At 41.6% G+C, this 24,632-nt stretch overlaps 1 protein-coding gene across 8 annotated transcripts in view; it reads right to left on the bottom strand.

Moving 5' to 3' along the window:
- Window positions 1-20,907: 20,907 nt before the first annotated feature.
- Window positions 20,908-24,632, bottom strand: part of PIP4K2A (phosphatidylinositol-5-phosphate 4-kinase type 2 alpha) — a 194,382-nt gene continuing 190,657 nt past the window's right edge. For all 8 annotated transcript variants that reach the window (XM_039523547.1, XM_039523540.1, XM_039523541.1 and 5 more), the window contains one exon: window positions 20,908-23,176. In XM_039523547.1, coding sequence (XP_039379481.1) covers window positions 23,096-23,176 — 81 coding nt within the window. In that variant the 3' untranslated portion in view covers window positions 20,908-23,095. The remainder of the gene's footprint in view (window positions 23,177-24,632) is intronic.

Here is a 24,632-nt window from a genome sequence, read left to right as displayed (position 1 = left end):
ATGTTCATACTTTTGAAATCTATTATACTTTTTCAGATATATGTATTTTATCATACACTGTATATGCTTTTAAAGTGTGTATTCATGTTTCAATTTCAATTCAAATTTCCAAACAGTCACTAAATTGGCATGTTTCAGAGTAGCAGCGGTGTTCGTTTGTAGCCGCAAAAAGAACAGGAGTCTTGTAGTAGGTGACTTCTGGGTACTCTTCTGGCTCTGTCAATCTGTTTTTTCACTTCAGCAGGTGGGTATTGTAGTTTTAAGAATGCTTGATAGAGATCTTGTAGGTGTTTGTCTCTGTCTGAGGAATTGGAGCAAATGCAGTTGTATCTTAGAGCTTGGCTGAAGACAATGGATCGTTTGGTGTGTCCTGGATGGAAGCTGGAGGCATGTAGGTAAGTACAGTGGTCAGTAGGTTTCTGGTATAGGGTGGTGTTTATGTGACCATCACTTATCAGCACAGTAGTGTCAAGGAAATGAACCGCTTGTGTGGATTGGTATAGGCTGAGTTTGATGGTGGGATGGAAATTGTTGAAATCATGGTGGAATTCCTCAAGGGCTTCTTTTCCATGGGTCCAGATGAAGAAGATGTCATCAGTGTAGAGTAGGGGCATTAGGGGACGAGAGCTAAGGAAGCATTGTTCTAAGTCAGCCATAAAAACTGTTGGCATACTATGGGCCATGCGGATACCCATAGCAGTGCTGCTGACCTGAAGGTATATATTGTCCCCAAATGTGAAATAGTTGTGGATGAGGACAAAGTTGCAAAGTTCAGCCACCTGGTTTGGCATGTAACTAGTTCACAAAACTCGGGGGGGGGGGTTGGGGAAATTCAGGGTGGGGTGTACACCCCCCTTAGGGGAGGTGTAGAGAAATCACTGGACATGCTGGAAAACTATTGAGAGGAAATGACAAGTGGAAAAGGATCTGGAGACTTGAGTCTGGACTAGAGCTCTGTTTGTTGATTGACTTGGGACTCCTGTTTCTTTGTAGTCAGAGCCAGACTGAGTCCTTTTGGCTGGGTCTCCCAAGAATTTTGCCCAACATGTCTGATTCCTGTCCACCATGAGCCTGGAAAGTATGCACGGGTGGGCTAGCATCAGGATTTCTGGGGAGGCTGAGCAAGACTATTCTTTGACAGCCACTATCCATCCCCAAACTTAACTGACCATTATACACAAACTGAGAGCGACTGCAGCCTTTACAGCCTCACCGACCTCCTGTTAACGCTGGGGGCTGGGAATAGTTGCTTACATTTAAAAGTTTGGCAAGAGACAATTATCCAAATGAGCTCTGAGCTGGTAGGGTCCCATCTGCTGAAGGGTTTTACGTTTTGGTCACTACCATGGGTTCAGTTTATGTTGGTATCAGTCATTTGTTAATTTCTATCTATGAGGGTGAGGGTGACTGTAAAACAAGCCTTGTTCATTCATGATGGGGAAAGGAATATTTTGTTCTATACAAGTGAATTTGTGACTTAACCAAATGGTTTCACTGAAACCATCTTCAGTACATTTTGTATCTAGTCTAGTCATTGTACTTAGATCAAACCTATTACTGGGGTATCTGAACACATTTATAACTCTATAGACTCAATCACTGCGCTTTGTCAACTCCTCCCTCCAAGTTGTGAAAGCTGAGAGTCCAGGATGTGGTTTGGTTTTTATTTGTGCTGAAAATTATGTGTTGCCATCTCTTACATTTTATTCTGAGTCTCATATTTGTTGGAATTTTTTTCCCCTTAAAGTCCTGGCTCCTGCAGTCTCGTGATTCTGCAAGAATCTGTTCTCACTTCTTTTTTTCTAGTCATCGTGGTTGGGGAACAAAAGCCTGAACACTAAAGGCTCAAAACTAACTTGAAAACAGAAGCCAAACTTTAAAGAAATCCCTAAAATTTATTATTTGGATAAAGAAAAACCTCATGATTTTAAAGCTAATCTCTGGCTTTTTTTTTTTTTTTGGAGGGTCCTGTCTCATGAATGCCTGGAGCGGGCAAAACTGAATTAATAAGCTACCTTTGGCTGCCAGTATGTAGTATGCATCTCTTACTCCTGAGGGCATTCTGCACCAAAACATTAAAAATTCTGCAAATTTTGTCAAATAAATGTGGAGGCTTCAGCATGGCATTGGGGAGCACAGGCCACTGGCTGCACAGAGATCACTGTGCAGCTACCCCCTAGAACACGGACTCAGTGGTGAAGCTGCACCGAATCCTGACAAAGCACAAGGATACAGCCTGCCCCAGAAACACCCCACGGTCCTGGCCCTCCATATCAGGTACATCAGGTGTGGCCAGACAGGCTCAGCAAGGCAGGATCCAACTGTGGAGTGGCTTAGTGTGGGGGAATCTGGGTGTGGGGCAATCTGAATGCGGATGGCTCAGTAGGGGATCTGGCTGCGGGGAGATCTGGATGCACAGGGGCTTGTTGGGGGTGGTTCTGGGTGCAATGGTAATGGGATTCTGTGGGGGGGTCTAGGTGAAGGTGGTTGGGGCTCAGCAGGGGGGGCCTGGGTGTGTGGGGACAGAGCTTGGCAGGAAGGTCTGGATGTGAGGCACTCAGTGGGGGGGTCTAGATGCTGGGAGAGTGGGGCTCAGTGAGGCGGGGATCTGGGTGCGGGTGGCTCATCAGGGTGGTCCAGGGCCAGGGAGAATGGGCCTCATGGGGGGGGGTGTTCTGAGTGTGGGGCGGTGAGGCTTGGCGGGAGGGTCTGGGTATTAAGGGGTCTGGATGCACGTGGGTTGGGTGGATGGGGAAGCAGCTCCCTGTACAGGGATTCCTTCCCCTGCAGCCGAGGAGCGATGCGTGCAGGAAGCAGGGGCGGGGGAAGAGTTTGCAGAGCTTCCTGCAGCTGGGGAAAAATCTGGGGGTGGGTCTGACCCACCCCAGATGCCATGCAGGGGAAGAAGTCGTCCCATCCTCCCCAACCCAGCCAGGACTAGCAGCTGAGCCTGCTGCAGTGTAGGAATCACCAGCCACGTCTTCCTCAGTCCCACCCCTTGCCCCACAGTGATTTACCTCTCTGCCAGCTTCCCTGGGCACCCGAAACATACTGCTGGGGAGGGCCGCATGACCGCTCCCCTTTGCTTCCCTGTCAGAAATTCATTTTTCTGTGGGGAAGCAAAGAAATCTGCAGGGGACAAATTCTGTACATGCCCAGTGGCGCAGAATTCCCCCAGGAGTAGAATCTCTTAACATTACATTAACACAGACAGGTAACAGTATTAGTTTCCTTCTGCTTATACTTCAGCACTGTGTATTTTAGGCTGGGTAAATCCAGTTAAAAAGGCAACTTAAAAAGGAGATTGTACATATCAGTTCTTTCTTTTCTTTGGCGTTTGACATGAATGCTGTGAGAAAACGGATTAAGGGTAATTTGATAGGAAGGTGAACGGATTCTTTCTAAGGCTTTATCTAACTTTTTTTACTAAAAGGGCTAACACTCTATTTGTTTAACTCTTAAAGAGACAGAAGTTCCTGGCTGCATGGTGGTTTCCTCTGAAGTTTTACATTCAAACCGTTCTGCCACAAGGTTTAAATGGCCAGTATAAACTTGCAAATACAATATTCAAAATGCAGATTGGATGCTCTTACACACATTTATGCCAACAAAAGTCATTTGAGGTTTTTGGTGTGGCGGTCCGGGAGGGAGAGAGGTATTAAAATGTATAGAACACCTTTCAATGAGTCATAAGAAAGATCTCATTGTTCACAGAATATAACTTCCATGAGGCAATGAAAGGAAGAGAAACCTCTCTGGCATTTACAGTAACATAAACCTGCCCCAACTGACAGCTATGTTTTTAAGCAGTGACATGAACTATAGATTCAGAACTATTCTGTTAGATAAAGGCCATTCTAAAGCATTGCACATTTGGGCTGGGAGGATGCTTTTGTTTAGCACATGTCTGTTTTCTGGACAAAGAACTCTAAGCGATAAATGCAAAGGTGTCCTTTTTCTTCATTACAGAAAGCAACCTTTATCAAAAGATAGGAAGAGAAATGCATCCCTTTCACTGATGTCATTTATTGCACTAATTATTACCTATTTAGGTTCTATATTAAAAACAGAGAAGAAACACACATTACTCAGATGTGCCATCTAGCAGCTGCACACTTATCACACATACTCTCTAAAGGGTGGGATTGTTGCCTAGGGGATAGAGTCCTGGATTGGAACTTGGGACACCTAGGCTCTGTTCTTGGCTCCACCACAGACCTTTTGTCTGACCTTGGGCACGTCACCAAACTCCATCATACTGTTAGTTGATAGTGGTCAACGTATGTTAGTGTGCGGCAAGCTCATATACTGTAGATTCACACCTTGGCTTACCATGCATTAACTTGCCGGTGGACAAGCTTGAAAATGTCATTATTCCCATTTTATAGATGGGAAAACTGAGGCACAGAAGTGCAGTGACTTGCCCATGATTAGACAGGAAGTCTTGGGTTCTATTCTTTGCTCTGCCACAAGTATCTTGATTCCCAGTCCCCTTGAGTTTGGACAAAACAATAGCTATGTCTGTCCTGAGGTGCAATCTAAATTAGTAAAATTCATGAGGCCCTTTAATGCTGGAATGACAGACTTGGGAAAAGCTGGGCTGCTATGAAGCTTCGTTTAGATAATGTTGGTGTATCAGAAAACTGCAAGTGCCTGTGCTGGTAACAGATAACTGAAGTTTTAGACAATGATCTCTCCTTATTAGAGATATGACCTGGGTTTTCTTAGATCAACAATAACTAGAGATGTACAAATTATAGACACTAACAAGTATGTATGGTGTCACTAGCAAAACAAACGGCTGAATGTGCATATGTTTTATAGTGAGCTCCAGCATTAAGAGGAAAAAATGATGCAATGGCTTCTGACAGGGAAAAGCAGCAAATTTATGGATGTCATCTTCCAGATATTTTAAATCCTATATAATTTGTGCTGAAATATGTAGCAGTAAAATTATATTTCTATAAGACAGGTTTGACTTTTCTAATAACAGATCAAGGTTGTTTTAAGTGCTTCATGGCTAGTATTACAATAGTGATGTTTGTTACCTATGCTACAGCTGTATATGGTTTGTGGCTTCTAATATTTCCAAAATAATGCTCTCTGCAGGCACAAAAAAGACAATCTTTCTCTTCATAAAATCAAATGACACCATTGTCAATTCTATGGAAGTTGTAATGTTTGCTTTCTAACCCAAATTCAGAGGATTTTAAAGACAATATAAGGTTCAGTGGTGCTTTTGTTTCCCAAAATACTTATTTCATAATGTGAAAATATTTTCATGTTACTGATAGTGAAATGATAACCTGGAACCCTGAATAAATTGTAACCTAGAGGAGATCACGTTAAAAATATCCTGATGAGGTAATGTCTGTCTTGTACACATTGTATTAAAGTGGCTCAAGCACAATAATACAATTAATTTGATTAACATAAAATGTGTGAAATTAAGATATTACATTTGATTTAAAAGGTGAAACATCTCTTACAGGTGGCTGAGCATGTAAGAAAATAGCTGCATCCCAGGAGTGAGCTGGAGTATTGGTGCACATGTGAGGGGATTGGGGGAAAGGGGCATCTTACCTCTGTCAGATATTTCTTCACAAATGAATACTGGGTTAGACTGAAATACTTGGTTTAATGAAGAGCTGAATAAATGCAACAGAGGCTTACAGGGAAAACAAATAATATGGAGTAAAGCTGGAATTCTTTGTATCACCAGAACTCCAGGTTTAATGTGTGTTCTTTGCGTTACAGGTCTAATCCAAAAGCAATTGAAGTCAATGAAAAGATTCAGATTGATTTCAATGGGTTTTGGATCAGGCCCTAAATTCTTAGCTTGTTAATTTATTAAATTTAATAACAGAAGTTCTGAGGAAAAAATCTGAAACCACATTGGAAATCCTGAAGATATTCTTTCAACCCAAATTTAAAAAAGTTTGTTAATTTTTCCTAAAGAGCAATATGGTGCTGTCTCCCTCTGCTGGGGACAGAACTTAGAACACAACTGAAGTTTTAAAAGTAATTGTGATCTACTTCAGTGTGTGGCAGGATGGATAAAAAATCCTTTAAAATTAAATATCTGGTTTATTCTATTTTAAATTTATTTTTAAAATTTAATTATGGTTTTCTTTTAAAATGTGTATAGTATTACATCTGAATTTATGACAATGTCTAAGACCTACACTTACTGAAGTTATGTAGATATGGTGAATCAATGAGCCCTTTTCATAAATTTAAATGTACATTTTATATACAAAATAGGGAGAGAACGTGTTTTTCCCCTAACTCTTGAGGTCAAGCTTTATAAGTAGGGATCAAAACTTCATTGAGTATATAATTTTTAATGAATGCTGAAACTTTACAGTAAGGAAATACAGGTATTTACATTTTTCCAAATGTCAGTGCTTTTCAGTCTCTCTGTAAAGACAAGTTTTTGCCTTAATTACTTTTGGTTCAATGCAGAAATACTTTTAGTTTCACTTTTGCAGTCTATTTATGAGTCATTAGCATTCTTCAGAGTGTAACTTCTAATGTAGATTTCAACCCTGGGAAGTGGAAAGAAAAATCTGGTAGTTTTTTTTTTTTTAAATACTGGTTTTGTGTGAATATAATGCATCTGGAAACAAATCCCAAGTAAGTCAATTATTATAAAAAAAATTGTTCACCATTTTCTAACAGTGAAAAAATGTAGAAATTACATTTAGTCGAGATACTTATGTTAAGCTATAAAAATGCTTTAATAAATGTGTATAGTTAGTGCATCCTCATGATTAGAAAAATAAAAGTACCACGTTTAGTGTAAAGGCTCTATTTAGTTGTAAATAATAAAATCAATATGTTGTAAAGGTAATGCTAGCCAATGAGAATGAATCTTTCTTGGGGAAATAACTGAAGTACAAACAGAAAACATGATTCAAATTGGTGACTTTACATCAAGATTTCCTGCTTGCTGACTTAAATCATGATTAAAATCAAAGTGATTTTAAATCAATCCAGCCTCTGCATGATGTTTGTAGCAATATAACAAAGAAGATATTGTCAGTCTGTTTAATTCATATCTCACTTTTAAAAAAGAGTGGAGTCCCCTTGACCATTCATGCTCCAGGAACAGCTGTGAGGCAGCTGCCATTATACATTTCAGTTCAGATGCAGAATGTTACGGAGGGAGTCACTGTGTTTTCGCATGCTCTGGGAGACTTCAGATTGTGTTTTATGGTGTCTTTCCTTAATATGAAATAAAAGTCATTTAGACTTTGTGTATAGGAAAACATAACCTTCTGGAACCAGATTAAGAGATTATGAGATCAAGAAAAACAATTTTAAAAAAAATATGGCTGTACATTGCCTTGTAATTCACGGTCTGACAATTATGTATGCAGCAGGCTGTAGACTATTCAGACAGGCAGCATTACCATGAAGGTGTTTGGGGCAGTGCAGCCCAAGTATGATTCTGAACTTGCACAGCCAATGTATTAAGCAGTTTTAACGGCACTTGTTTTTATTATAAACAAAACAGATAACAGATCTCCTTATTTTTAGCTGACTGGGAAATGCTTTTTCCACTCTTGAATCGTCTACTCCTCTTAAAATTAAGATGCTCTATCTCCAGAGGCTTTCCTGATTAAATAACCTAAGCCGGCACAGAAAGAGGCTGCAGAGTAATAGCCTGATGCAGCATGTTCTCATTCAAGGTCTCACTACTATATAGTCAAGAGTAGTGACAGAAAAGGGAAACACTCTGCAAATGTTTAATCCTAACATTATAGAGCTAAAGATCTGTCCCCCGCCTGCTCTATGTCTAAATGTGGTTTCAAATGCTACATTTCAAATTGTGCAATATTACACTTAAATTACATTGCCTTCTATGGGACAGCATGGGTTGTAAACCTGTGTCGGTTTTGACTCTATAGATAATCTGCATATCTTGCATGTAGAAGCCCAGGATTCCAAAAGCAGCCAGGCCTGAAGGCCAGGAAGAGCAACCCTGCAGAGGATAGGATGAGATCTGAAGATGGATGCAACAACATGCTGCCTCCGTAGCTGCTTACCAGCCCTCTCCATTCCTAATATGCTGTTCAGTGACCAGGAGCTGAAAAATCTTCTTTGCTCAGATAGATGGGCCTCAATCAGTAATTTCTCCTCCAGTCTGTTCACATCTCTTCACATCTTTCCAAGTGTCACCAGCCTGAAATAATGTTGAAACAGACTGGTAACAGACCCCTAATTTGCTTGCCCTTCCCTTGGGACCACAATGTTTTTTTGACAATTCAGTATATCTGCAATTTGTATCATGGTTTCTCCTTGGAGAAGGTACTTCTGAATAGGGCAGTGTAGAATGAGTGAATAAAGGCATGTCAGATTGATAGGTTTCAAACTGCAGCCTTGGCTTGATGCAGAAAAGAAAGTACAATGGGGGGATTCCTCCCCACCACCCCATTCCCCGGGCTTCATAGCCCAAGTTCAGGCCTGAATGTTGACACATCCATTGTTAGCACCAGAGCGTGGATCCAGGCTGTGCGAGTCACTGCAGTAGGTTTTGAAACACAGTGTAGGCAGACCCTTTCAGTCTATAGAAGAGTAGACTATGGGCCTCAGTTCCTTCTTACCACCCGTGACCTAAGTAGGCTCTCCCCATGCAGTTTATCTCAGGGTTGTTTTTGTGTTGTTTTTATACTTCATAGGGAGTCTAGCTTCTGCCTTTTTTCCCCCCAATAGTTAGCAGTGACTCCCTGGGCTTTAAGAACTGCCTGTTGCATGGGGTCTCTAACCAAAGAAGTGACCCCCACACATGCTGCTTGTTGTGTCTCATTTTCTGCAGGGAAGCAAAGAAATCTGTGGGGGACATAAATTCTGTGCATGTGCAGTGGCATAGAATTCCCCCAGGAATAACAGGTGGGTTGTGGGCAATGAACTAGTGAATACAGAGGACAGCTAGAGAATGTGGTGTGTGGATCAATCCAAACTAAAGGATTTCTTGACTACTTTGGAGGGCAGCAATTTCTAAGGCAACAAGTTGGTGAGTGACAGCGCTGGAAGAGAGGAGTGATCTGTCAATGGACTCTACCAAATTGGGATAAATCTTATGCTGGGTGGAGACATTATACTATTAAGCAAAGTCCAAATCCATGAAATTACCCGAGGCACCAGAGTCCTCCAGTACTTCTAGATTAACCTCCAACATTGTGGGGTGCTGCAGCTGGAGCAGGAATTGAAGGTTTGTTGGGTGCTGATTAGCCACTCCCAAAGTACAGATGGAGCAAGAGGGGGAATGCTGACCCAGCCCAGGCCCCCCTGTTGGGGATAGGAGCTTTGTGTTTTCTAGCAGGGATGGAGAGTGGGGCCTGCAGGGCAGCTTGATGCAAAGTGCCCACCTCCCTGCAGTGTAAGCATAGACCTGATGCACAGTGCTGTTTTTTCTGTGTTGGAGAGGTGGGGCTGGACTTGGTCAAGATGCATGGGATTGGGCTGTGAGGAAGGCACGGAAGTTTGGTGGGGCAGAGTCAGTAAGGATGGGCAGGGTTAGAAAGCTGACCTCTTTTTCTAGCAGCATACCATCAGGTGGTTGTAAATCTTAATACACAGTTCAGTTAGAGTGCCCAGACCAGTCCAAGGCACCATCTGTGCCCAGTCACCTTTGATCTCAGCACCTAGGCCAAGCCAAAAGTGATAGTGCTGCATAGCCTCATTCTATTCAGCATCTGCTACCTGGTGTCAAAACTGGAAGCATAATTAGCAACTGGTCGGCACCACGGCTGCAACGCCTGGAGTGCAGCCTCTGCTGTACAGACACAACTCGGGTCACTGAAAATCACCATCCTGGGTTGAACAACATTCTCAAACTGACTCAAAAGAGGGCTAGATCTCTGAGTGGAGAGGCCCAAGCCTTCCTGATGAGCAGGCTGATGATAAATCCCCGTTGGGAATGACTGCAGACACAACAGAAATAGGAGCCAACACTGATTAGGAAACCCACGGAACTTACCGCAGTCACCAGTAAACTTGTCTGGCCCTGGATTTTTGGTTCTTGAGGGGCCAGAGTTGGAGTCACAGATGGCTTGATGTGTGCCTGCAGCACTGCACTCTGCATCTACATGGCGGCAAACCGAGTCTGCAGGTTCTGCAAAGAACCTATTATCTCTGACAGGAAGATGCTGGCTATTGCCAGATCCATTCTGGTAACGGAACTTGTCTCTTCTGCCATAGGTTTTTGGACTACTCAGACTTTCACAGATTGGGGTGCGGGCGGTTGGACCTAGTGGTCGGAGCAGTGGTGAAGGTCAGAGCTGGAGTCAGGAACCAGGAGTCAGAGCCAAGAGTCAGGGAGCAGGGCTGCAGTAGAGCAGGAACAAGATTGGTAACAAGGCAGGCACAGGCATGTTAGCAGCTGTGCACGTAAGTATTGAGCAGCCACTGGCCTAGCGATTCTGCGGGGCTTAAGATAGTTCTAGTGATGCCTTTCTGTCAGGGGAGTGGTTCAATTGATCAGGGTGTTGAGCTGCTGGGCAGCTAGCTGGTTCCAGATTCAGCAGAGGCACTGATTCCTGAGAAGGACATTTTTGTGTATCTGTGAAGCTGTCCTGCAGTGACTCAAGAACGTGAGTACCAACCTCAGAGCAGACTGTTAAGAACCAGGGCACAACCCCTAATATATCTTATAACTGAGGCAAGCCTACCTTTGTGAAAGATGGTTCCCTATACCACAAATTGCAGCAATATTCATCTTACTTCCACAGTCCCAAAGGACCAGTCACTTCCCCCAGGTCAGCTGCACCTTAAATCTCATACCAAAGGCTACACTTGTAGCCTATCCTATAATAATCGATATACAGAGTTACTAATAAGAAAAGGAAATAGTCATTTACAAGGTTAATGCAGGTAAAAATACATACACAAATGAGTTACCTTTTGAAACTTAAGATTGTAATAGAAGCTTCTATAATAAGCAAGATCCCTTGCAAACTCAGGCTAAGCAGCTGGGGATCCCTTGCTAATGCCTAGACACTTGCCCCCAGAATCTAAGCAGCAATGAGATACAGTTCCTCCTGGTAAGGGTTTTTTATTTCCTTCCTCCTTCTGCTTTGAACTGCAAACTCAGCTGATGAGAGGAGTTCACTTGCAAGACTCATCTTCAGTGGAAGTGGAGGGAGAGTAAACACAGTCTTTTGTCCTCCTTAATGGTCCACTCTAATCCATCTGGTGTCAATGGGCCTTCATTGTCGGGCAGTACAATGTTTGGTGATTTACACTGTTAGAAAGGCGTACAATGCAAATTCTCAAATATTACCTTACAATATGGGATACAGATGTTATCATAGAACTATAGGGTTAGAGGGGAATGCAAGAGTCCTCTAGTCTAACTCCCATACTTTTCGGAGATTATAAGTGAGATTAATGCATGCATCACAAACATTCAATAAAGTCTAAACTGGGGCTGTCGTGCGATTCAAAAAAATAATCACATGATTGATCGCACTGTTAATAATAGAATACCATTTTATTTAAATATTTTTGGATGTTTTCTATATTTTCAAATATATTTCAATTACAACACATAATACAAAGTGTACAGTGCTCACTTTATATTTATTTTTGATTGCAAATGTTTGCACTGTAAAAAACAAAATAGTATTTTTCAATTCAACTGATACAAATACTGTAGTGCAATCTCTTTTTCATGAAAGTTGAACTTACAAATATAGAATTATGTATAAAAAAACTGCATTCAAAAATGAAATGTAAAATTTTAGTCTGCAAGTCCACTCGGTCCTACTTCTTGTTCAGCCAATTGCTCAGACAAAGAAGTTTGTTTACATTTGCAGGGGATAATGCTGCCCGCTTCTTGTTTACAATGTCACCTGAAACAAGAACAGGCATTCTCATGGCACTGTTGCAGCTGGTGTTCTCAGATATTTAGTGCCAGATACGCTAAAGATTCATATGTCCCTTCATGCTTCAACCACCATTCTAGAGGATGTGTGTCCATGCTGATGACGGGTTCTGCTTTATAACAATCCAAAGCAGTGTGGACAGATGCATGTTCATTCTGTAGTTTATGTATCGGAGTGTTGCTCATCCCTCTAAGAATTTTGGAAGGCACTTTAGATTCTTAAACCTTGGGTCAACTGCTGAAGCTATCTTTAGAAATCTCACATTGGTACCTTCGTGTTTTGTCAAATCTGCAGTGAAAGTGTTCTTAAAATGAACAACAACATGTGCTGGGTCATCATCTCAGACTGCTATAACATGAAATATATGGCAGAATGCAGGTAAAACAGAGCAGGGAACATACAATTCTCCCCCAAGGAGTTCAGTCAAATTCAATTAACAAATTATTTTTTTAATGAGTGTCATCAGTATGGAAGCATGTCCTCTGCAGTGGTGGCTGAAGCATGAAGGGGCATACGAATATTTAGCATATCTGGCATGTAAATACCTTCCAATGCAAGCTACAAAAGTCCCAATCTAATGCCTGTTCTCACTTTCTGGTGACATTGTAAATAAGAAGAGGGCAACATTATCTCCTGTAAATGTAAACAAACTTGCTTGTCTTAGCGATTGACTGAACAAGGAGGAGGACTGAGTGGACTTGTAGGCTTTGAAGTTTTACATTGTTTTGTTTTTGAGGGCAGTTATGTAACAAAAAAAAATCTACATTTGTAAGTTGTACTTTCATGACAAAGATTGCATTATGGTACTTGTATGAGATGAACTGAAAAATACTATTTCTTTTGGTTATTTTTACTGTGCAAATAATGTATTCTGTGTTGCAATTGAAATCAAAGTGTACAATATATTTGAAAATGTAGAAAAACATGCAAAATATTTATTAAATTTCAATTGGTATTCTATTGTTTAACAGTGTGATTAAAATGGCGATTAATCATGATTTTTTTTTAGTTAATCGCGGAGTTAACTGTGATTGACAGCCCTAGTCTAAACTCATTTCTTATAATTCTAATACCTGTGTTAACAATATTAACACACAGATGAGCCTGACTGATTTCAGCCATGTATTTGTCAATATTCAGTTGAGGATGAGGACCTTGGCATGACCTAGCATCTGGTCTGCCAGCATCACCGTACCTACTACACCTTAAATCCTTGAGTCTTTCTTGGAGTTCCCTGAGAATCTGTTTAGCTGTGACCTTGGCTAGCTGTCCTCCCATTCAAGGGAAGTCATTTTTCCCCCAACCTAGTGGTGGTTACATTTTAAAAAAAAAGCCATTATTCACCTTCTTTCTGTAAAAGACATGGTTCTTCTTTGGAACATTAATATGGTATTAGAGGGTCCTCCATCTGAGCTTTTGGCAACCTGTTATTTGCCTCTCCTATTTCAGAAGACAGCCTTTCTCATCTCCATTAAAACAGCCGGAAAAGTAGTTATACTTCAGGCTCTGATAGTGGGACTGCCATATACCCAATTTTTCAAAGATTAAAATAGCCTTCAGACCACATCCTAAGTTTTAAACTGAAGTGGTTTCAGCATTTCATCCAAACCAGACTATATACTTACCTGTTTATTTTCCGAAAGCTGCACTCAAGTAGAGATAAAAGAGCAGCTTCATACTTTGGGTGTAAGGTAAGCACTAGCCTTTTATCTGGACCAGAGTTAAGTCCTTTAGGTTATCTCCTTGGCTCTTTGTCTCTCATGCTGACAGAATGAAAGGTCATGCAGATTCATCACAAATTCCAGATGGATTACTTCCTGCATCACAATAGCGTACAGAGTAGTGAACCCCCGTCCTCCACAGAGATTGTTCAACAAGGGCTCAAGCCACATTGGTAGGGTTTTTGAGGGACGTTTCCACTTTGGACATTAGTAGGGCTGCCACCTGGTCCTCCATACATACCTTCACTCACCATTAGGCCATCACGACTGCTTCAGGATGTTATACAAACTTTGGGAAAGCAATCCAGTAGTCTCCATTGAAATAGACTCGGACTCCCACCTCCTAATGATACTACTTGTATGTTCCACTCAAGTGACTCACATGAGAACCACTCTAAGAAAAATCAGTTACTTATCTGGTTTCACATGTGTATTCTCTGACCCAAGAGTCTTGAGTCACATTTCTGGTGTGAGAGGTGGTTGGGGCAGCGCTGCCGTTATGTAGCCTCTGGAGCATCCCTGAGGAGGCACAAGCTGCGTGCCCCAGCCTGACGGATACTGCTACAGAAAGCTCTCTGATGTGCTGGGTGCACACACATCTGAGTAGAATACACGTGTGAGCCACATCTCAAAGATCAACAGTTATAATACAGGTAAATAACCATTTTTCTCCAACAATACACAGCTTACTAGAGCAGCTCCAGTTGGCAAGGCACTAACAACCTTGGGATACACCCTGAGAAGTCCTAGAGCTGGGCACGTGCAACTGTAGAGCCAGTGTGGTTATGAATACATGGGGCACGTGTGGCATGGATTCTCAGAGGCGTGTTTGGCTAATACACGTGAGTCAGGACACTGATACACACTGCAGTATAGACATACCGTAGGGGTATGAGGCAACCTGACCAGTGCTCCCCAGTATCACGCATGAGAAACATCTTATTCTATTACTTTTGTGACATTGATTCTCCCACTCTCTCCTTTTTCTGTGTCATCCCCTTCTGTGTCAGGTCCAAAGTAGATTGTAAGTTTCTGGTTTCAGGGATCTGTCCTCTTTCTGGTGTATAAAAGCACCATGCACACCTATGGCTCATACAAATAATGACACATTAATAACCCACACTTGGCCATCTTTTTAATTTTGCTTCCAAATTCATGTGAACAGAACAAAACCACCAACTTTGGCAAGACAAAGCTCATGACTTTAAGACCAGTCATGAGTTTTGAGGAGAGGAGGGGGTTTTCCTCGCTTCTCTTGATGTATTTGAACTGCAAAGTTTGTCACTGCTGCAAAAATGGCAGTTAATCATCACTTTCTTCCTCTCTCCAGCTCAGCAGATTGTATCATCAAAAGGTAAATCAACAATTGTCATCTTTTTCTTTTGTCTTCTCTGTACTCTCCCCTCCCACTTAATTTACATGCTGCAACTTTGTGGGTTAAAATGTTTAACTCTTACAAATGGAAATAGAGATAAATTGGATCAAAGGTTATTCTTGCACGTCTGTTGAAAAATATTCCAGTGACACTGCACTAATCTGCAGTGGATCAGAACCATGGATTTGACTCAGTAAAGCACTTAAGCACATGCTGAAGTCCACCTCTGCTCAGCACACTATCTGAACAGGTGCTTAAATGTGTAAATAATGAAGAGGACAGGTCACTGATTCAGAGCAATCTGGATCGCTCGGTAAACTGGGTGCAAGCAAACTGTGTATTTAATATGGCTAAATGTATACATCAAGAAACAGAACGTAGGCCATACTTACAGGTTGGGAAATAATGACTCTGAAAAAGATTTGGGGGCCGTGGTGGATAGTCAGCTGAACATGAGCTCCTAGTGTGATGCTGTGGCCAAAAGAGCTATTGTGATCCTGGGATGCATAAACAGGGAATCTCAGGTTATTTTACCTCTGTATTTGGCACTGGTGCGACTGTTGCTGGAATCCTGCGTCCAGTTCCGGTGCCCATAATTCAAGAAGGATCTTGATAAATTGTAGAGGGGTTAGAGAAGAGGCATAAGAATGATTAAAGGATTAGAAAACATGCCTTATAGCAGGGGTCGGCAACCTTTCAGAAGTGGTGTGCCGAGTCTTCATTTATTCACTCTAATTTAAGGTTTCGCATGTCAGTAATACATTAACGTTTTTAGAAGGTCTCTTTCTATAAGTCTATATTATACAACTAAACTATTGTTGTATGTAAAGTAAACAAGGTTTTCAAAATGTTTAAGAAGCTTCATTTAAAATTCAATTAAAATGCTGATCTTACGCCGCCAGCCTGCTCAGCTCGCTGCCAGCCTGGGGTTCTGTTCACCTAGGCTGGCAGCGGGCTGAGCGGGGCCTGCGGCCGGGATGCCAGCTGGCAGGGGCCAGCAGTCAGGACCCCAGACCTTTGGGGGGGGTTTCAGGGGTCAGGGCAGAGGGCTGTGTGTGTGGGGGGGTTCGGGGTCAGGACAGAGGGATGGGTGTGTGTGGGGGGGTTCAGGGGTCAGGGCAGAGGGATGGGGTGTGGGAGGTTCAGGGCAGAAGGCTGTGTGTGTGGGGGGGGGTTCAGGGGTCAGGGCAGAGGGCAGTTGGGGTGCAGGGCAGAGGGCTGTGTGGGGGGGTTCAAGGGCAGGGCACAGGGCTGGGGTGCTCGGCTTGTGGGGGTGCTCCCAGCTCCCTGTCCTGAGCGGCTCATGGCAGGGGGCTGGAAGGGATATGCCCTGTTCCACTCCCTTCCCCAAGGCCCTGTCCTGACCTCTTCTCTGCCTCCTCTACAGAGCAGCGAGCACGCTGCCGCTCTTCCCCCTCCCCCTCACAAGGGCCATCAGCTGATCTGCGCAGGGAAGGAGAGGAGGAGGGGCAGGAAAGCACCACGCTGGGGGAAGAAGCAGGGGAGGGGGGAAACTTGGCTGCCGCAGGACCAAGCTTCTGCCTCCTGCCCCCACAGGGGAGAGCGGTGGGTGGGGGAGCTGAGTGGGGCTGGGCGCTGGGACCGCAGCAGGCAGCAGCGTGACACTCAAAATCAGCTCGCGTGCTGTGTTTGGCACACGTGCTGTAGGTTGCCGACCCCTGCCTTATAGTGAGATTCAAGGAGCTCAGTCCATTTAGCTTAACAAAGAGATGGTTAAGAGATGACTTGATTACAGTCTATATATATATATATATATATATATATATATATATATATATATATATATATATATATATATATATATATATATATATATATATATATATATACCTACCTACCTACCTGGGGAACAAATATTTAATAACAGATTTGTCAATCTAGCAGAGAAAGGTTTAACACAATATGGTGGCTGGAAGTTAAACCAGGCAAATCCAGACCGGAAATAAGGTGTAAATTGTTAACAGTGAGGGGAATTAACCATTGCAACATTTACCAAGGGTTGTGGTAGATTCTCCATCACTGAAACTTTTAAAATCAAGACTGGATGTTTTTCTAAAAGATCTGCTCTAGGAATTATTTTTGAGGCAGTTCTATGGCCTGTGTTGTACAGGAGGTCAGACTAAATGATAACAATGGTCCCCTTCTGGCCTTCAAATCTATGAATCTACAAGTGCTTTGCTGAACTGGAGCCTGTGGGAGTAATTCACTGACAGATACTGAATGTAATTGGATGAGATATGTATAAATGTGACCGTTTCTGCAATAGTGGAAATTACTGTTAAGTTAAGTTCCAATTTCCAATCGAACCTCCATCTTTTTGTGTTTCTCAGTTGCTTAGCATTTTCCTCAAATAAACGTCTTTTGGGCTGAAATTTTCCATGCTTGCCCTCTGTGAATAATCATTAGAAAGTTAAGTAAGCTTAGCTCTGTCGTTGTTGATTTATGCAAGTATTAAATAACTATACTCTCCCTATTTGTTCTGATTAAAATGTTGTGCTTACCTAATTCAGAATTGCTGGAGCTTGTTTTTCCCTCGCCTCACTGAGGAATTAAAATCAATCCAAGCTGAATAACATTGTTTCAGTATGTTTAGCGCAGCATATTCGTGTGTATGTGTTGTTAAGTTTCTGTTTAAAAACAACTTCTTCCTGGAGTTTAGAAGGGGGGCTGGGCACAGACAGCTTATGACTGTGCTCCTGCCCTCTCCCCTGCTAGATTAGAAAGCTACTGCGCTGCCTGGAGCAGAGAAGACACGTGCACTGGGAGGGCTAGTACAGAATATATGGGATTATAGTTAAGGCTGTGAGTTTGTCATGGAGGTCACGGAAGTCATGGATTCTGTGACTTTCGATTCTGTGACTTCTGCAGCAGCCGGTGCGGCTGGCTCCGGGGTTGCCCGAGCAGCTCAGGCAGCCCCTGGGCAAGTTGCACGGGCCGCTGCTGGGGCAGTCTTGGGTCACCCCCCCCCCCACCCGGGGCAGCAGGAGTTTGGGTGGGGGGGCTCAGGGCTGGGGTGCAGGTGGGGTGAGGGCTCTGGGCAGCGGTTACCTTGGGGAGGGCTCCCTAGAAGTGGCAACATGTCCCTCCCTCAGCTCCGTGGTTCCTGGCCAATGGGAGCTGTGGAGCTGGCAGCACACGGAGCTAGGAGCTTAGGGAGGGACATGTCACTGCTTCCAAGAAGCCAGGTAGGGAGCTATAAACCCAATTTAAAAAAGTCTCATTTGTTTTTTTAAGTGATTGTGGCATGCTTGGAAATGCAACTACAATTAAGCAGGAATTAGCACTCCTATTTTAAAGTCAGATTCTGCTCATCTATTCATTTAGCACTTGTTTAAAATCTCTTAGTAAATGAATGTGACTCTGAGAAATTATTTAATTAAATGTTGTGTAAATCCATGTATAAATGTGCTAGAGAGACAAGAAACGCTTTTAATAGATTTAGATGTCTTTTCATCTGTGCTTTCAGAAAAGCAAAGGTTACTTAGCTGTAACCGGAGTTCTTTGAGACACTGCAATTCTATCCGGATCAACCATTTTGATGTCAAATCATATGTTTGGAAATGAACACTTGGTTTGCACAAACGCAAATGTTTACACTGTTCAGTGCATACAGTAAGATCAATTACTGGTAGTTTTCACAGTCCTTTTCTCCATCCATCAGGAAAAAAAATGTAAACCCTACCATAGGAGGTAAAGACAACTCCTCTCCCTGGAGTCAGCAACTCCCTTTCTCCCCCCTCCCAACTTAAGTAAACTTCAGAAAAAGCCAGAATAAAGGAGGGGAAGAATAGATAAGGGAAGAATGTGAAGTACCATTACCAAAAAGTAACTGTTCCTTTTGGTACAGGCACCTGCCCACTCATCTTGCATTTGGAAAAAGAGGTAAATGCTAGAGCTGAGCTGAATTTCAGATAATAAACTTGGATTAAGTTTGGCACTATTAGTTTCCAATAACCTCTTGTGACTTGGAAAACATATTTCTGTTCCTTTGGCTGTAGAACTTGCATTAATGTGGCAGATACGAACATAAATTTTGGATATAATCAACATCCACACAAGTTCAGACCAGCAAATGAAAGTCAAAACAAAAAATGTAATTGAAATTGTATAGAAATGACTTTCTGCCCCTCCCCAGTGGATACAGTACCATGTGGGCATGTACTGATGATCCATGCCTTCTTAAGATGCTAGAAGTGAGCAGCAGCTGCCAGCCAGGGGTCTAGATTGTGGAGCCCTCCATACACATAATGGTTAGTCACCCACAGACTGTGGGGATCTGTTAGAGAGGGTGGGGTCAAAGACTAGTCCATGGGTGGGGGTGAGACTAGTGGGGTGCACTTTGTTCAGAATCTGTGGCAGCAGCCTAGAAGTCCTTGGAGGGGGGGGGGACTGCAGAAAGGAGGTTCCATCAGAGAGACTGCAGTGTGGTCATTAAAATACTAAATGTCGACTGGCGTCCTAGGGGCCTGCTGGAGTAAAGGGACTCTGGACTGAACCCTCTATTCTATAGGCAACTCTTCTAGGGATCTATGAAGGACTTGAATGCAGGACAGTTCTTGGAAAGACCAGCTGGATCAAGTCCAGAAGCTCTGGAGAAAGAGTGAAAAGCACCACTTAGAAATAATGGAAAAGGTCCTGACTGTTCAGTATTTAATTGAAACAACTGCTGAGGTAACCTCGCTGAGGCAAGGACTGTTTCTTTCTGTGTAGTTGGACAGCCAGTACCTTCCTCACTGTAGATGCTTGTACTATAAGAAACTAGTGCCTTTTGCCACTGGGTGCAAATCTTATCGCATGTTGCCAGTGAAATCACGTTTGGAGGTCTCCTCCCACAGAACAACAGCTATGAGTCCACTTTCTCAAACTAGCACACAATTTGCCTAGCTGGCACCCTGCTCAAGAAATGGGTGTTAAAATACAGGTTAGAACTGAAGCACAATCTCAGAGCTGGCTGGGGACACTTGCACACCACCTTCCCATACTAGTCGGACTCTAGTCTGTGCTGCACTTTCTTGAGCACCAAATTCACATTAAAAAACAAACACTTGTAGGAGTGACTATATCAAGGGCGTATGCAGAGGTGCTAGTGGGGACCCAGCAGGGCCTATGATGACTGGACAGTATATTAAGAGGCTCACTGGATCACTAGGGAGCTGCTCCTCTCCTCTCTCCCCTCCTCCCGCTTTTAAGATAATGACTTTGTTACAAGAGTTGTCCCCTATGAAGAAAATGAACAAGTTCTACCATGTACATTCTTCAGGTAAAAGACTCATTATATTGTTATAGTTCCATGATAAATAAGGAAATTAAAAACAATATTAAGACTCCCAGTCAAAATGGAAGAAAGAGCAGTGTGAATTAGACTTGAGCTCTGGCATTGCCACCCCGAGGGTATTGTTAAAGAGAAACATCATGTGCGGAAAGCTCTGACAATCAAAGCACTGTAATGCCAGAACACAAAGGGGTATTTTTTGGTCTACAAACTCCAGAATTATTCTAACCTGCTTCTGAGTACTTTTTAATAACAGATTTGGTTGGGGGTGTTACATTATTTATGTCAACCCCTCTTTCAATAAGCCACCACGGAGGACGTTTCAATTTTGTACTAAACCTTAGTAGCAATTCTATGGAGTAACATTAACAAATCTTCATATTTGCTCTCAGAGCACAGGTTGGGTTACCTCAGAAATTACATTCAAGCACAAAGACAGAGGCAAAAACCTTCAAGCCAGTTGGAGAAAATATGGAAAAAAGAGGCTATAAGTCAAAGAAAAATATGAAACTGAAGATTTTTCATTAGAGATACATATTTGAATTATACGTTTGCTTTAGTATCCAAAATTCAATCTACAAGTGATCAAAAGTGCGGTCGAAACAGAGGGACAAAGGATTTACCTAGTGAGTCATCAAAGTGCTTTATTTTATAAAGCCCTGCTCATGTCTGGAGTGTAGTCTTAGCTCTAGGAGATACAATGTGAATCTTCCTTATCCTGTCCAAATAAACAGTTCATCAGAAATAACGAGTGACAAAGACTGTTATAGACAAAAAGAATGCTTTGAGGTAAGCTTCTAAAAAGCATACACTAGTTAGCCACAATTAAGTATTTACTCAGATCATGTATGTGTACCTTAGTTTTTTACTTCAGGGCCTCTCTGCAGTCTCATAACTTTAGGAGCCACAGTATACTTCAGAAAACAGAACATTCATGAGATGCCATAGTTAACTGGGGTCATGAAGAGGGGACAAAAAAAATCAAGCCACACTATCAATGCATTTAAATACATACAATTCAGAAGTGCACACATACATTACAGTGCTGTTAACATCCCTAAGTTAAGGGTAACAAAACCATGTTTTAAAAAAAAAAAAATCAGTACACAGCAATAGGGACGGTATTGCCTTTGGCTGCTGACGATTCAGTTCTGCTTTTTTAATAGGTTTCTCTGAAGTAAACACTACATACATTATGCACAGTTGCAGTCTTAACAGCACTGACATTAAGTTACTGGAGAAGGCATCCTGGCACTCCTAGGTTTGTTAAGTTATGGTGGGAGTTTGTTTTCTAAATTGCCTATAAAAACAACTGTTTCAATGAAGAGCTTTAAAGGCACAGCTTTAGCACAGTGTATAAGTAGATAAACTTTAAGCATGTCTAATTTTGTTTCTCACTTTTTAAGCTTGGAACCTTTCAGAAAAAAAACAGGAAAGAAAGAAAGTAAATACAGTATCATTGTTTAAAATTTTTAACAGGTTAAACATGATCAGCACAGTTTTAGGCAATATTTTATACAACCAAATTTGGGAAATACTAAAACAAGTCATTTAAGATGATAAAGAACAACTGAAAAAAACCCCTCAAAAACAACCTCTCTCAGTTTATTGTAAAAGAGACTCTACCGTGGAGGTGAATGAGACATTACTGCAAGTTACACCTTGAGAGATGACAAAGATTACTTCATCTGTACTGCAAAAATAACTTTACATGTAAACTTCAAAATCACATACTGTACACAAACACTGAAATTCAAAAGTATCCCTGTTTTCCTAATAATGTAAACAGTAAAATTCAGAATTGATTTTTAGAGGGATAATTAATAATAAAATACCACTGTTTAAACAGTACAATATAAGCATTTAAAATTCGGATTCTCATTAGATTACAGGAGAATGGAGATTTCGATCACTTTGCTCACCTTCCTGTGCTGGAAGATGTAGCTACTATTGCCCAAAACTATGCACTTCTTCAAATAAGCTTTTTTTCCCCCTTGTAGCATTATTAGCTCATATATTGCAAGAATATAACAGTATAAACAATGAAAAAAACTTCAGGTAATAAAAGTGAAATAAGCAGGTTTTCCCCCTGACATAAATTCGCTATAGCAAAAACATATATGCAGCATGAATATGGCATTAGCTCTTTGTAAAACAAGAGACATTAGCTCTTGGACTCTTGGGAGTCTGGTCTTCCTGATGCAATGTGCTAATGAAAAAAAAAAAGCAATGGAGCTAACAGAAAAGCTTCCAGCACCAAGGGTTTAATGTTGCTGCTGTTTTTAAGGAGTGCCAGCGTGCAGGGTATAAGTGTAACATTCGCAGTAAAGGTTTTATTATTATTATTATTATCATCATTATTATCATCATCATGAATACTGTCTTGCATCCTTTCATTCAAAATATAAACTGATCCACAGTTTACAATTTGATACCAATATTGTAGATTTAACATGCATTTACTCCTCTCCCACCCTCACACCTCTGCTCATTCATTCCATTTCAGCTAGTAGCATCAGAGTGTTGCCATTGCAATGCACTCTGAGTAAGCTGATCTTTTCAATTCATTAATTAATTTATATATATATTTTTTGCACACACAAAAAAGTCAGAAATAGCTAGAACTATGCTGGGAATATCAGGCAGCTGTTAAAGCGAGTATTCCACCCCAAATTAGTCATCTTTACCAGCAGATGTAAACAAGGGGGTTGGCTTTCTGCAAGATGAGACTTCTCTGAGTTCCTTTCTTTTCCCTACACTTGTAGCCTCTGATGCTGTCCCCAGGTCTGGTGTCTGTCCTATGTAACATGATAGGTTACGTCAAGATATTGGCGATAAAGTCCAAGAAGCGCTTTGAATACTGTTCAGGGTTAACGGTTGAAATCTCTGCACCTGCCTATACAGGGGAGAAGTAAAAAGGGGAGGAAAAGCAGTTTTAATTGAATATTTTTGTATGGAAACCATTACTTAAAACTCCCTTGCAATTTTCAGTCCCCAGGCCTGAACCTGCAAACAGGATAGCAGACAAAGGTAATTAATTACTCCCATGCAGAATCCCATGGAATTCCAAGTGGTTTGGCACTGAAGTAACTGTACTCACTGCAGGAGCAATCCCCTCCTTTTAAAAGTGTAACGTTCTCTCTACCCTAACTAACCCTCTGAAACTTTTAAGCTCCCTTGTAATTTCTAGCATTTAATTACCATGATACAGACAGAATCATCAGGTTTTCTTCGAACAGGTATCTTCAGATGGACGATAACTCCAGATTAGGACTGACATCTAGTAATCACTGTTTGTTAATATATGTCAATCTGATAGGCTATTTTATCTTGAAAAGGCAAATCAGACTATTTTTGGATTGGTTGATAACAATAACTAGTAATTTGGCACTTCTATATAAGCTTAAATCGTGACTAAACTGAAGTCAATAGCAAAACTCCCATTGATTTCAATGGGACCAGGATTTCACCCACAGTAGTTTTCATCTCAGGTTTTCAAAGCCCTTGACATATATGGGGAAAACTTGAGGCAGTGAATGGAAAGAGTCCCACTGACTTCAATAAAAGTTGGATCAGGACCTGAGCAGTAAAATTGAATACACATTAAATGCTGTCCAATGAAGAAAGTAAAAAACTCTTCAAATAGAGAAAAATAAATTTCCTAATCTCTTTCAGTTATTGTAATCCTAGGCATTGCTTACAACAATAGTAGATAAAATATTTCAGAGAGAAGTGAGTGGGTTTTTTAAAAGATGATTCAATTTAAACTTTGTTAGTAATCATCAGCTGATGATTGTATAAGGGCTGCCTCCACTTTCAGCTGTCTTTATAGTGTATGACAGAAAATCTTTATAAATTAATTACTGGGATTTATTGCTGAGAATTTGAAAGCAACTGATACTATCAACAATGACGTTCTCCGGTTTTTGTTTAAAAAAAGGATAGCTAAGGGCCTGATACTGCAAATACTTACTGTATGTGTGCATTTTTACTCACAAGAGCAGTCTCACTGAGTAGTCAATGTGACTGCTCAGCTGGATAAAGTTACTCATGTTTACAGGATCAAGCCCTAAAATGGTGGCCCACAATAACAGAATCATAGAGATGTAGGGCTGGAAGGGACCTTGGGAAGTCATCAAGTCCAGCTCCCTGCTCTGTTGCAGGACCAAGTAAACACAGACCATCCATCACAGAAAGAACAGGAGTACTTGTGGCACCTTAGAGACTAACAAATTTATTTGAGCATAAGCTTTCGTGGGCTACAGCCCACTTCTTCGAATGCACAGAATGGAACAGATATAGATATATATATCTCCTCACTATATATTCCATTCTATGCATCCGAAGAAGTG

This window comes from Mauremys reevesii, linkage group 2 (genome assembly GCF_016161935.1).
Source record: "Mauremys reevesii isolate NIE-2019 linkage group 2, ASM1616193v1, whole genome shotgun sequence".
In the NCBI taxonomy this organism is placed as follows: domain Eukaryota; kingdom Metazoa; phylum Chordata; order Testudines; family Geoemydidae; genus Mauremys; species Mauremys reevesii.
Note: the sequence above shows the minus strand (reverse complement) of the source record. Positions and strands in the feature narration are given on the sequence as shown.